Source organism: Piliocolobus tephrosceles, chromosome 4, assembly GCF_002776525.5.
Source record: "Piliocolobus tephrosceles isolate RC106 chromosome 4, ASM277652v3, whole genome shotgun sequence".
In the NCBI taxonomy this organism is placed as follows: Eukaryota; Metazoa; Chordata; class Mammalia; order Primates; family Cercopithecidae; genus Piliocolobus; species Piliocolobus tephrosceles.
In genome coordinates, this window is record NC_045437.1 from 113,295,582 (window position 1) to 113,309,920 (window position 14,339).

The 14,339-nt window shown below is 41.2% G+C and overlaps 1 protein-coding gene across 6 annotated transcripts in view; it reads right to left on the minus strand.

Moving 5' to 3' along the window:
* Positions 1-14,339, minus strand: part of NSD1 (nuclear receptor binding SET domain protein 1) — a 175,977-nt gene that overhangs the window by 13,574 nt on the left and 148,064 nt on the right. For all 6 annotated transcript variants that reach the window (XM_023185002.3, XM_023185005.2, XM_023185003.3 and 3 more), the window contains 4 exons: positions 13,567-13,679; positions 6,226-6,495; positions 4,499-4,615; positions 3,157-3,298 (listed from right to left, as the gene is read on the minus strand). In XM_023185002.3, coding sequence (XP_023040770.1) covers positions 3,157-3,298; positions 4,499-4,615; positions 6,226-6,495; positions 13,567-13,679 — 642 coding nt within the window. The remainder of the gene's footprint in view (positions 1-3,156; positions 3,299-4,498; positions 4,616-6,225; positions 6,496-13,566; positions 13,680-14,339) is intronic.

The window sequence follows — 14,339 nt, forward strand, 5'->3', positions numbered from 1 at the left end:
ACCTCAGCTTCCCAAAGTGTTGCGATTATAGGCGTTCCCAGCCCCACACAGTTTTCTCTTAATAAAAGATTTATGAATAGATAACTAAATTTTTGTAGATACGACATGCTTATAATACAGCTCTACCTTATACACAGATAAAAGAAAGCAGGATACTTGCTGTAACTTGCTGCTCACCGAACATATACTATGTAAGCATAATCACAGAGAGGCTAAATTAAATTGGAAAGTATAGCACTCATAAAGTAAAACAGTGATACCATTCTAGAAAAGAGTCCAATATGCAGCAATCCTTGATGGATCTTCAGTTACTGAGCATGGCAAAGGACATGAGAGAAGAGATAAACAAGAGTAAGGATGGGACACATGGGAGACAGTTAAGTTGCAGGTATGTGAAGGGCCCAGGAAGTTGAATGAAGGCCTCAGCTCTGACAGGCACTCCGCCTGTCACTTAGTATATCCTATCTCATTTTCCTCATCCTGAACATATGCAGACTGAAAGCCAAGTGAGGAGAGGAACAAAGTCTAAGAATTTCAACACCAAGCTACCTGAGCTGATGAACACAGGAAAAAAAAGAAGAGAAATTTGCGGCTAGACATGGCAGAGGAGGGCATTCCCATGGACATGAACTGCAGGTTCTAAGTAGAAGAATGGGACTATCAGCACTCAGCAGACATAGTAGAACTAAATCATGTGACTGATTTATTATACAGGAATGATATTTATATTGATTTAATATAGAGGAACCTCTCCACCCCTGGGGTGATTAGAGAGAAAAAGGGAGAAAAGAATGAGAGAGGTGTGACATCCAAGGATAAAAGTAACATAGGTATAATACCACCTACTTTACAGCACTTTTGCAAGGCTTAAATGAAATAATATGCTTAGAATTATATCTGGTATTCCATATCATTTACGGAATTACTCCTGTTACAAAGAAGAAATCTAAACAATATACTCTGAAGTCACCCATTCCAAAAATTTGAAATAAATCAGCAACTAAAAACCAATCTCAAATAAGCAGAGTGCAGTGCACAGTGATGCTCAAGTGTCCTTGGTGTCATCATGTAAAACATGAGAAACAAATGCAAAACAGGGGAAAATAACTAGTGGCTCAAATTTTAAAATCTAAAAATTGTCACAACCTAAAAAGTCTAAAAGACTGCTGGGCAACACATTTAAATTGTAGAGAAAAAAATACACTGAGTGTGAGAAGTCCCATAGATTAAATTTAAAACACAGGCTGGGCGTGGTGGTTCACGCCTGTAATTCTAACACTTTGGGAGGCCAAGGTGGGCAGATCACTTGAGGTCAGGAGTCTCTACTAAAAAATACCAAAAAATAGCCGGGCATGGTGGTGGATGCCTGTAATCCCAGCTACTTAAGAGGCTAAGGAAGGAAAATTGCTTGAACCCAGGAGGTGGAGGTTGCAGTGAGCCAAGATCATGCCACTGCACTCCAGCCTGGGCAACAGAGCGAGACTGTCTCAAAAAACAAACAAATACAAAAACAGACTAAGATCTGAACAAACATCATTCTAATTCTTTTATCTTGATCAATGCTTCCTGAGGACAACAACAGTGACTGAGCAAAGGAGAACTATGGTCTTCCAGAACGTTCAAATGGGATTTCCGCTTCAATGGTAATTAGACTACACTATGGTATATTACAGACTACCTAGGCCAGTTCTATCCCAGTTTGAGTATAAGAGACTGATTTTAACTGTTTTGCTCGTATCCTTGCAAAACTAAATTTGAAAATTCATATACTTTCTTGTACATTTCAAAATGTACGTTTATACAAATTTTAATATTTAAAAAATCATGCAATTTGGAGGGTGTTACATGCATAGGTATATATGTTCAAAATAATTGTATCAAAACCTTGAAGCTATAGATTAAGATCCTTTAATTTATGGAAAATATCTACCACATAACTTTACTGTCAAACCACTCAGCCATACCAGATTTACTTTCGATTCAAATAAACTTCTTACTATTTGTCCTGGTTACAACCATCTCGCTACCCCATTAGAGAGACAAGTACCCAGGTGAGCCATGACAGAGCAATAAATTCTCCAAAGGTCCTGTTCTTTGACATCCTAGAGGTTGAGGGTTTTTTGTCGTTTTGCGTGTGTGTTTTTAAGAGTCAGAGGTCTCACTATACTACCCAGGCTGCTTCTCAAACTCCTGAACTCAAGCGATTTCTGGCCTCAGCCTCCTGAATAACTGAGACTACAGGCATATACCAACACATTCAGTGGCTTATTTTTAAAATAGCCTTGGGTCCATAAACCATAAGATATGGAAGAGTGAGAGATCAATCTTTGGTTTATAAAGTAGAAGAGCAACTGTGAAAGGGAAGGTGAGAAAGGAGACTGAAGAGCTAGTAGTTTCTAAAGCAAACCTATTAGTGGTAAGTTCATATGAATGTGAAAATTTGTCCCATTAAAACCATCCATGTTCTGAAGACATTGTGCTAAACGAAATGAGCCAAGCCAAGCAAGGTTGCTCATGCCTGTAATCCCAGCACTTTGGGAGGCTGAGGCAGGAAGATCACTTGAGCCCAGGATTTCCAGACCAGCTGTGGCAACATAGTGAGACTCTGTCTCCACCAAAAAAAAAAAAAAAAAAAAAAAAAAAACTGGGAACGGGGACAAGTGCCTATAGTCCTAGCTATGCAGGAGGTTGAGGGAGCAGGATTGCTTAAGCCCAGTTCGAGGCTGCAGTGAACTGTGATGGTGCCACTGTACTACTGCAGCCTGAGCAACACAGTGAGGCTCTGTCCCTAAACAATAAAAATGAATCAATGAATGAATGAAATGAGCTGGTCACAAGAGGACAAATATTGTCCATTTATATGAAGTACATATAGTAGTCAAATTCAGAGACAGAAAGTAGAATGGCAATTGCCAGGGGCTGTGAAGAAAAAGAATGGGGACTTAGTGTTTAGTGGGTATAAAGTTTTAGCAGGGGAAGATGAAAAGAGTTCTGGAGATGGATCGTGGTGATGGTTGCACAAAAATGTAAATGAACTTAATTCCAGAGAATGGTACACATAAAAATGTTTAAAATTATAATCTGAGGAAACTGTTTGTAAAAAACAAAAGCCCTGAAATTCAGATGTCAGCTGCAGAATCCTGAAATGATTCTTACCTGCTTTAATGTCACTTAGCGCAAAAAGGCCTACACGGGTATCTCCGTTCACAGACCACTTCTGTGTTTCACAGTTGGGCTGGCAGCAATGATTCATGAACCGAGCATAGTTTCCTTTGGGACCAGCATCAATGATTCGGTCCTAGAATTCCAAAAGAAGCTACACATCAGACTTCCTGAGACCTCTGCTATGGATTAAAATTTGACTATTCTCTCTAATAAGCTGGAGTTCCTATTTGTAAAGACTGAACCTCTCAGAGAAAAGATCCTAAAGAACTTTGGTTCTCAAAGTATGATCTCTGGACATGCACCGTCACTATTCGGAAATTTGTTAGACATTCAAATTCTTGGGTTGTGCTTCAAATACACTAAAGCAGAGACTCTGGGGCGTAGCATTCTGTGTTATATGTAACAAGGCCGCCAGAGGTTTCTGACTATACTGAAGCTTGAGGACCACTGCCCTACAAACAGCAGCTTATCCCACTTTCTATTTAGGTAGTTTCAATCCAGATGCACATTAGAAATCACCTAAGAAGATTTAAATACTAATGCAGAGTTCCAATCCCAAAGTAAGATCAGAATATCTGGAGGTGAGGATCTCACAAATCCTAAGTGCACAATTAGAAATATTTACAAAGGTAAATGCCAAGAAAGGGTTTTATTATAAAAACTAAGGCCAGGTGTGGTGGCTCATTCCTGTAATCCCAGCACTTTGGGAGGCCGAGACAGGTGGATCACGTGAGGTCAGGAGCTTGAGACCAGCCTGGCCAACACAGTGAAACTCTGTCTCTACTAAAAATAAAAAAAGTAGCCAGGCGGGGTGGCGGTTGCCTGTAGTCCCAGCTATTTGGGAGGATGAGGCATGAGAATCGCTTGAACTCAGGAGGCAGAGGTTGCAGTGAGCCGAGATCACGCCACTGTACTCCAGTTTGGGTGACAGAACGAGACTCTGTCTCAAAAGAATTTAAAAAAAAGTACATGTTCTTATCAGTGAAATAATTAAATATTTAACAAATAATTTTCTCAATCTGTAAAATAAAATAAAAAAGAATTATGTACTTTTCTGAGTTCAAACTTGAAATCCTATAGAATACTCAAAGATATAAGCTCCAATTTTCATTGAGTTGTTCAAAAACAATGCTAAAAACAGCTGTATTGCCTCTGGCCATGAATACCCAGAAAATGAGCACTCTTACCTACTCCAGAACCCCAATCCAGCAATCCCAGTGGGTATGGGAAAAGACCCTGCCTTGGGAACTGTGTTACATGCCTACAAATACTATGACTGCAACACAAATTTTACAATCTTGTAACAGTGAAAACAGCACTTCCCATTACTTACTTTGTCTAGGGTGAGCATATAGAAATTAGTGATATCGTGTTCTTGAGCATAGCGAATTCGAGCTCTGCATTCTTCTTCATCTATAAGCTCACCCACATACTCATTCACAAATTCACCCTAGAACAAGAAGTATCTCCTGACTTAATGGCAAAAAGGACACCGGTATCCAAATGTATACATTTTTTAAAAAATTAATGAAAACATCAGATTCTACAAAAGCAGATTACATGAGTATAATTTTATGCAATATAATTACTTTACAATTCCCAACTATTTGATAATGAGAAACACCTCCTTACTCCCACCCCTGTCACCAGCACAAAGATTAGGATACACTGGATACTAAAGATCCTCCAGAATGGAAGATTAGTAAGTAAACTAGAGCTTCCTTACAAAGAGAATGGATGACCAATCTCTACCTGTCCCAGAGCCTGAGAATTGGTTTCCCTGAATAAACTATGTTCATCTTCCTTGGCGCTTGCTCTGCTCCACATTTCAAAGGACCATCCTCCCTATTCATTATGCTATAGTAACTCTGGCTTTCACACGTGTTCACTCCTAACCTGCAGGGCTTTAATGGTAACCTTGCCTGAGTCAATAGCTACTTATATTTCAAGTCTCAATTTAAAATAGCCTCAGAAGCCAAGAGTGATGGCTCATGCCTATAATCCCAACACTTTGAGAGGATCTGTTGAGCCCAGGAGTTTGAGACCAGCCTGGGCAACATGGTGAGACCTCGCCTCCCCCAAAAATACAAAAATTAGCAAGGTGTGGTGATGCGAGTCTGTAGTCCCGCTACTCAGGAGGCTGAGATGGGAGGATCACTTGAGCCCAGAAAGTGGAGGTTGCAGTGAGCAGAGATGGCACCAGTACGCTCCAGTCTGAGCAACAGAGTGAGACCCTCTCTCAAAAAATAAATAAAATATCATCAGAGACAAACTAGTTTCAGTTCCTTTGTCACACGTCTCTAGAGCCCTTTATACTTCCACACTGGGAGGTGATTTGTTCAATATTTCCCTCCCTCCAGAATGTAAACTTTACGAAGGCATAGGTCATATCTCTCGTCTTGGTTAGTGCATCCCCAGCACAATACCTGGCACATACAGTAAATATAAAAATAACTACTTGGTAAATGACTGAATGCCAACCCATACTATGCTACATTTCCTAGAAACCAATACAATTCTTCAGAAAATATAAGCAGAATAAGGCTTATTTTATTTAAAAAAAAAGACTATACAATGTTATTTGTTAGAAACTTCAAGATCCTGCCAAGTTTTAAGTTGAAGACATTACTGCATTTTCATTCAATAAGGCTTAACCTTCTTACCCTTCATGTTTTATGAAGCCAGATCTATTTTTTCCTCACTAAAAATATTTTATTAGTAGGTGGATCAATGTCTCTGTATCATGTGCTCACTGTCATCTCTCTTAATTACTGGTTGTAGGATATTCACAAAAAAGCAAACAAAGCCATAGCATCTCTATGAATGTCCCATTTTTTCCATCCTCCTACACAGTGACCATGATCAATACAAAGGACTTAGGAGATCAAACCCATTCATTTGTGAGCCTCTAAACTGTGGAAGGATATGGCAAAACACAACAATAAGGTTAATTATTAACTGTATTATTTTCCTCTATGATGAATTTTCTAATGTCAAGAATTAATGACATCAAGCAACTGCAAAGAGGAGAAAATATCTGGCAATTTAGCTTTTTCTAACCTTTTTAATATCTGTTTTTGTCCGTAGACCCCAACCCCGCTGTAACGTGCGGAAAATTTCAACCTCTGGATATTGGCGCTTGGAAAAGCACTGGTTTTGACAACGCCCTCCGGCAGGACATACTGTGGGGTGGCACTCATAGAGCAGCATGCGGTTGATGCATTCAGAGTCTATCCCACAGGGGTTCTCATCAGTAGCTTTACAGTTGCAACGGGGTATTTCAGATAAGTCTGCAGTGAAGATCTGTACCCTGCCAATAGGACGGTTCACCTAGAAAAGTAGCACAAAGTATACTGCATAAAACAAGTCAGCATAAGACAAATAAGGCCCCGAAAAAGGCAAACTTTTTTTCCTTGAAGTTGCAGCCACATTTCCCATGACTTTGAACTATCAATACTTAGACAGTTTGATATAAAAAACAGAGCCTCACTTGACATACAAAGTATGAACTCCACAAGAATTGCCTGAACCCAGGAGGCGGAGGTTGCAGTGAGACAAGATTGCACCACTGCACTCCAGCCTGGCCGACATCTCGAGACTCCATCTCAAAAAAAAAAAAACGAGCCGGGAGCAGTGGCTCATGCCTGTAATCCCAGCACTCTGGGAGGCCGAGGCGGGCAGATCACGGGGTCAGGAGATCAAGACCATCCTGGCTAATATGGTGAAACCCTATCTCTACTAAAAATACAAAAAATGAGCCGGGCATGGTGGCGGGCGCCTTTAATCCCAGCTACTTGGGAGGCTGAGGCAGGAGAATGGTGTAAGTAAACCCAGGAGGTGGAGCCTGCAGTGAGCCTAGATTGTGCCATTGCACTCCAGCCTGGGTAACAAGAACAAGACTCGGTCTCAAAAAATAAATAAATAAACTAGGTTTCTGCTCTTGCCACCTGGTGGTGCCACATTTGCTGCTACAAAAAAATAGGTATTCTTCCTTCCTTTTTTTGAGAGGGAGTCTAGCTCTGTCACCCAGGCTGGAGTGCAGTGGCGGGATCTTGGCTGACTGCAACCTCTGCCTCCCGGGTTCAAGCAATTCTCCTGCCTCAGCCTCCCAAGTAGCTGGGACTACAGGCACGCGCCACCAAGCCCGACTAATTTTTGCATTTTTAGGAAAGATGGAGTTTCACTATGTTGGCCAGGCTGGTCTCGATCTCCTAACCTTGTGATCTCCTGACCTCAGGTGATCTGCCTGCCTCGGTCTCCAAAAGTGCTGGGATTACATGCGTGAGCCACCATACCGGGCAAAAGCACTATTCTTAAGTGGCAAATTAATGGCATGAAATCACCTGTGCGTAATTTTTTTTTTTTTTTTTTTTTTTGAGACGGAGTCTTGCTCTGTTGCCCAGGCTGGAGTGCAATGGCTGGATCTCAGCTCACTGCAAGCTCCGTCTCCCGGGTTTACGCCATTCTCCTGCCTCAGCCTCCCGAGTAGCTGGGATTACAGGCGCCCGCCACCTCGCCCGGCTAGCTTTTTTTGTATTTTTTAGTAGAGACGGGGTTTCACCGTGTGAGCCAGGATGGTCTTGATCTCCTGACCTCGTGATCCGCCCGTCTCGGTCTCCCAAAGTGCTGGGATTACAGGCTTGAGCCACCGCACCTGGCCAATCTGTGCATAATTTGAGTTCCTCTATGCCTCCTGCATCAGCCTCACAAGTAGCTGGGACTACAGGCAGGTATCACCACACCCTGCTTATAATTTAAAATCTTTTAAAAGGACTATAGCAATGTCACTCATGGATTAATTTAGAAGTGGTGCTGGTGCTCAAAAATATAGTGAAAGTCTGGTGAGGTACAACATGAAGGTCAAACAGTTATTGTAATACCAAAGTCATTAATGTAGAGGTTTTAACAAATACAAGCAATAATAAGGAAAGACAACAGATGTTGTAATACAATAATGGATTTGTGTATGAGAATGTATCTCCCCTCATTTCACATTATTTCAGTGGAAACAGTCAAATTTAGTCTTCTGAGACACAAACCACACAAAAAATTGGACTGTTCAGGAACTGTGATTTTGAATAAATTACTTGCAAGACTATTGTGAGAATAAGAAATATATGTATAGTACAGCACCTAGCTGCCTCTGAAACATGGTAGACACATTAAATTCTTTCTTCCTTTCTTATATAATGTCCTTATGATTGTTTCTCTCATATCAAACATTCTAGATTACTCATTCCAGTCCACCTAAAATCACTATTTTCTTTTTTTTTTTTTTTTTTTTTTTTTTGAGACAGAGTCTTGCTCTGTCCCCTAGGCTGGAGTGCAGTGGCGCGATCTCAGCTCACAGCAAGCTCTGCCCCCCGGGTTTATGCCATTCTTCTGCCTCAGCCTCCCGAGTAGCTGGGACTACAGGTGCCCGCCACCACACCTGGCTAATTTTTTGTATTTTCAGTAGAGACAGGGTTGCACCGTGTTAGCCAGGATGGTCTTGATCTCCTGACCTCAGGTAATCCGCCTGCCTCGGCCTCCCAAAGTGCTGGGATTACAGGTGTGAGCCACTGGGCCCGGCCTAAAATCACTATTACTTAAAAGTTATTTCTATCCTCTAAATTTTCAAATGCTTTCATTTCTTGCATTTTATTATTTGCCTGCTCCCCTTTAATATTATAAAATCTACAATCTGGATATATACTGTTATCAAACCATTTTTCTATCAAAATTTAACAGGAGGAGGCCAGGTGCAGTGGCTCACATCTGTAATCCCAGCACTTTCGGAGGCAGAGACTGGAGGATTTTTTGAGCCCAGAAGTTCAAGACCAGCCTGGGCAACACAATGAAACCCGATGTCTACAAAAAATTTTTAAAGCTTAGCCGGGCATAGTGTCAAGTGCTTGAGGTCCCAGCTACTCAGGAAGCTGTAGTGGGAGGATCGTGTAGGCCTGCAAGACACTCCAGTCTGGGTGACAGAGCAAGATGCTGTCAGTGGGAAAAAAGGATGTAGGTCCCACTGCCAGATCGGTTCCTAGATTCATCAAATACTGGTTAAGGTTTGGAAACTTCTTGTTAAGGGAGAAATACCCTCAACATATGCAACTGGAAGCCATAAGGCTTACAATGTCTAAGGTAAATTCTAAGGGGACAGACAACAGCTAATCTCAGTCACCCAAGACTACAACGCCTGAATAGGGCATTTGAACATTCACTTCTGATTCAAATTATTTTTACCTGAACTATATATTTCTCTCTACAAATATATGTTTTTGTTTTGAGACAGGGTCTTACTCTGTCCCCCAGACTGGAGTGCAGTAGCACAATCACAGCTCACTGCAGTGTTAACTTTCCAGGCTCAGGTGATTCTCCCACTTCAGCCTCCCAGGTAGCTGGGACAACAGGCACCCAGAATTTTTTTTTTTTTTTTTTTTGTAATTTTTGTAGAGACTGGGTTTTGCTCTGTTGCCCAGGCTGGAAAATGTATGTTTCAATCATTGTTTATCAACTGCTCTAACCTGTTATTAATCCAAAAATCAGTTTCATACTTATCACATCATAAACCAAAAGCAAACCAACAAAAGAAATCCCACATGGTTAAGAACAAACACATGGATATGTAATTCTAAGTAAATCTCACTACAGATCAGGAGTTAAGTAACTTTTTCTGTAAAGGGTCAGAAAGTAAATACTTTAGGCTTTGCAGGCCATATATCTCCACATGTAGCTCGACTCTGCCACTGTAATATAAAAGCAGCCATATGTAATATGTAAATGAAAAAGCATGCCTGTATTCCAATAAAATTTTCTGGATACTGATTGCAAGTTGAATTTCATATAATCTTTATGTGTCACAAAATCTCTTTTCTGCCAACCACTGAAAAACGTAAAAACAACCTGTAGCTCAAGAGTATTACAAGAATAGGCAGTAGACCAGATTTGCCCATGAACCATAGTTTGCCAATGCTTGCTCTAGATCCTTTTCTTGGAAATATTTATTAAAAAAAAAAAGTGGAGGGAAGAAGTTGGCCTTTAAATTCTTGATGAGATCACTCACAGGAAACTGCTGTCTCAATAGCTCAATATGGTTGATATGGTAACTCTAAAATGCCTACCTTGCTGTTATCTGACCCTTAGGACTATGTGAATAGAATTATTTTCCATTTCTGAGGCCTAACAACTATGTTCTGAGATTATATGTCACATACATTGTGAGACTCATTTAGATCCAATTATAGGTTTTGAAATTCTTAATTTCAGAAGTTGTAATTATTTGTAAGGAATAATAGTTTATGACTTTTTTCGTTCTTTGTTCTTTTTTTAATCCAATGTTGGTATGGATATTTTACGACATTTAAAGTAACAATCAAAAGGCCAGGAGTGGCAGCTCATGCCTATAATCCCAGTAATTTGGGAGGCCAACATGGGAAGATAACCTGAGGCCAGGAGATCGGCTTAGGCAACATAGTGAGATCCTCATCTCTAATAAAGAAAAAAAAAAAAATTGGGCCAGGCACGGTGGCTCACGCCTGTAATCCCAGCACTTTGGGAGGTCGAGGCAGGCGGATCACCTGAGGTCAGGAGTTCAAGAGCAGCCTAGCTAACATGGTGAGACCCCATCTCTACTAAAAACACAAAAATTAGCTGGGTTTGGTGGCACGTACCTGTAGTCCCAGCTACTTGGGAGGCTGAGGCAGGAAAATGGGTTGAATCCAGGAGATGGAGGTTCAGTGAGCTAAGATCATGCTACTGCACCCCAGCCTGGGCAACACAGTAAGACTCTGTCTCAGGGAAGAAAAAAATTGAAAAAAAAAAAACAAAAAACAAAAAACAAAGCCTTCAGAAGCAGTGTTTATGACTTTTATCCCTTTTTAGAGGTCTTCCAAAGTTCGAAAAGAAAATATTCTTATCTAAAAGAATAAAATTCAGGCCAAGTGTGGTAGCTCACACATGTAATCACACCTCTTTGGGAGGCTGAGGTGGGTGGATTGCTTTGAGCTCAGGAGTTCAGGACAAGCCCGGACAACATGGTGAAACTCCAACTCTACAAAAAATACTAAAATCAGCCAGGCGTTGGTGGCTCAGGTCTGTAATTCCAGCTACTTAGGAGACTGAGGCAGGAGAATCGCTTGTGCCCAGGAAGCGGAGGTTGCAGTGAGCCAAAATTGTGCCAATGCACTCCAGCCTGGGTCACAGAGTGAAACCCTGTCTCAAAGAAACACACAAAGAACAAAACTGATTCTGTCTTGTAAATACCATATAAGTCCATCAGACGAAATCTAAGACACAGTACTGAATTTTAGTGTTCTTACATTTCCTGTATCTTGTAACTTACTACTTCATCATTACACATTAGTACTCATCATAATCCACAACTATGCTAAGGAAGACGGAAATAATAAGAAAAGGGAAACACAATGGAATTACATACAAGCACGACGAAATAGTGAAATAAACTGTCACACTTTAGACTTCTTACGGCATTACCCAAAGTACTGCATTGTCGTTTAAAAAAGTATAAAAGATTGGCCAGGCGTGGTGGCTCAAGCCTGTAATCCCAGCACTTTGGGAGGCCGAGATGGGCGGATCACGAGGTCAGGAGATCAAGACCATCCTGGCTAACACGGTGAAACCCCGTCTCTACTAAAAAAATATAAAAAACTAGCCGGGCAAGGTGGCGGGCGCCTGTAGTCCCAGCTACTTGGGAGGCTGAGGCAGGAGAATGGCGTAAACCCGGGAGGCGGAGCTTGCAGTGAGCTGAGATCCGGCCACTGCACTCCAGCCTGGGCGACAGAGCGAGACTCCGTCTCAAAAAAAAAAAAAAACAAGTATAAAAGACTGTCTACTACACTTGAGAAAAGGAGTTTAAAAATAAAAAAGCAAAGCAAGTATAAAACACTGGAGATACGATCCTGAAGGTCTGCTTTCAGTGGGGTTATCAGATTTAGCAAATAAAAATCCAAGTCATCTAGTTCAGTCTGAATTTCTGATAAACAACAAAAGTTTTTCAGTTTAACTATGCTCGATCCAATATTTGAGACAAACGTAAACATACTAGATTCTAAAGATGGTGGTGAAATTAATCTCCAAGTAACATCTCAGATTATCAGTCTTCAGAAACACACAGCCAGGTATGGTGGCTCATGCCTGTAATCTCAGCACTTTGGAGGCTGAGGCGGGTGAATCACCTGAGGTCAGGAACTCGAGACCAGCCTGGCTAACACGGCAAACCCCCGTCTCTACTAAAAATACAAAAATTAGCCACATATAGTGGTGTGTGCCTGTAATCCCAGCTACTGGGGAGGCTGAGGCAGGAGAATTGCTTGAACCTGGGAGATGGAGGTTGCAGTGAGCCAAGATTGCGCCACTGTACTCCAGCCTTGAAGACAGAGGGAGATTCCATCTCAAAATCAAACAAACAAACAAAAAACAACACACACACACACAAAGGATAAGTGAACAAATAATGCATTTCTAAGAACAAAAAAGAAACAGGGTATTCTCATCCAGGAACAATGCCATCAAAGATGTTTCACAAGAACAACCTGAGTAACCTCCTTTTCTCAACAGGCCTAACAATATTCTTTCATGTTTTATGATACTTGAGCATCACCACTAACTTATCTGATAAAAGGAGGTTTGTAAAAAGGATTTAGTAAATATTAGGTTGGCGCAAAAGTAATTGAGGTTTGCCATTAAAAGTAATGACAAAACTACAATTATTTTAGCAACAACATAACACTAAAATTTCTAATAAATTTGTTCTCCACTGTCTCTTTATTTTTATGTCTGTCAATATGACATAAAAATATTTAAAATACAAAAGCTCCACTGGACCCAGATGAAAATGGTGATGACTATTTTACTAGTTAGGTTAAAGGTTAGGTGCACCTGAAATTAATTTTCCTGACACTGGCAATCCTGGCAATGTGCTAGGAATGGTGCTCTGGTACTTGTTTCTTATCTTTTTTTTTTTTTTTTTTTTTTTTTGAGACGGAGTCTTACTCTGTCGCCCAGGCTGGAGTGTAGCGGCACTATCTCGGCTCACTGCAACCTCTGCCTCCCGGGTTCAAGCATTTCTCCAGCCTCAGCCTCCCGAGTAGCTGGGACTACAGGGACCTGCCACTACGCCAGGCTAATTTTTGTATTTTTAGTAGAGAAGGGGTTTCACCATAATGGCCAGGCTGGTCTCAAACTCCTGACTGCAGGTAATCCACCTGCCTCGGCCTCCCAAAGTGCTGGGATTACAAGCGTGAGCCACCACGCCCGGCTATTTCTTACCTTCTTTAAAGCTCATACCTCTACCTAAAACAAACTATGCTTGTGCTTCCATTTTTGTCATGAACAGAGTGGGAAGAGCCAGCTATTCCGTTTCTCTCCAGAGAAGGTCCCCCGAGATTTTCTCCTCACCTTTATATGTTTATAAGGTGGTGGTTTCTTGTCATTCTTTCGGTCTTCCTGCAGCTGTCTTAGCTCTTTTTGGGCCTTTAATTCCTCAAACCTTGCTGCAGCTTCCTGAAGAGCTATGAAAACAGACAGCACAAGTCACTTCCAAATCTCTGGATGGAATTATTTATTTATTCATTTATTTTTTACTTTTTCCTCTTTAAGTTGGAGAAACTCCATTTTTTACACAAAAATTGACCAACGCTATATGAAAAAGAAAACACATAACAGCTATTTTCAAACAGGTAATGTAGTCCGAAGGGTATTCAGACATAGTATTAAGACAAAACATAATCTGGAACTCAATGGCTATACAGACTACCACCCTTTAGATCATGGGTGTCCAACCATTTGAATACGAGGACTTTTTTGCTTATCTGTGGTGGTGGATATCATAAAAATTATGCACCGACTTTTTTTTTTTTTTTTTTTTTTGGAGACGGAGTCTCGCTCTGTCGCCCAAGCTGGAGTGCAGTGGCCGGATCTCAGCTCACTGCAAGCTCCGCCTCCCGGGTTTATGCCATTCTCCTGCCTCAGCCTCCCGAGTAGCTGGGACTACAGGCGCCCACCACCTCGCCCAGCTAGTTTTTTGTATTTTTTAGTAGAGACGGGGTTTCACCGTGTTAGCCAGGATGGTCTCGATCTCCTGACCTCGTGATCCGCCCATCTCGGCCTCCCAAAGTGCTGGGATTACAGGCTTGAGCCACCGCGCCCGGTCTTTTTTTTTTTTTTTTTTT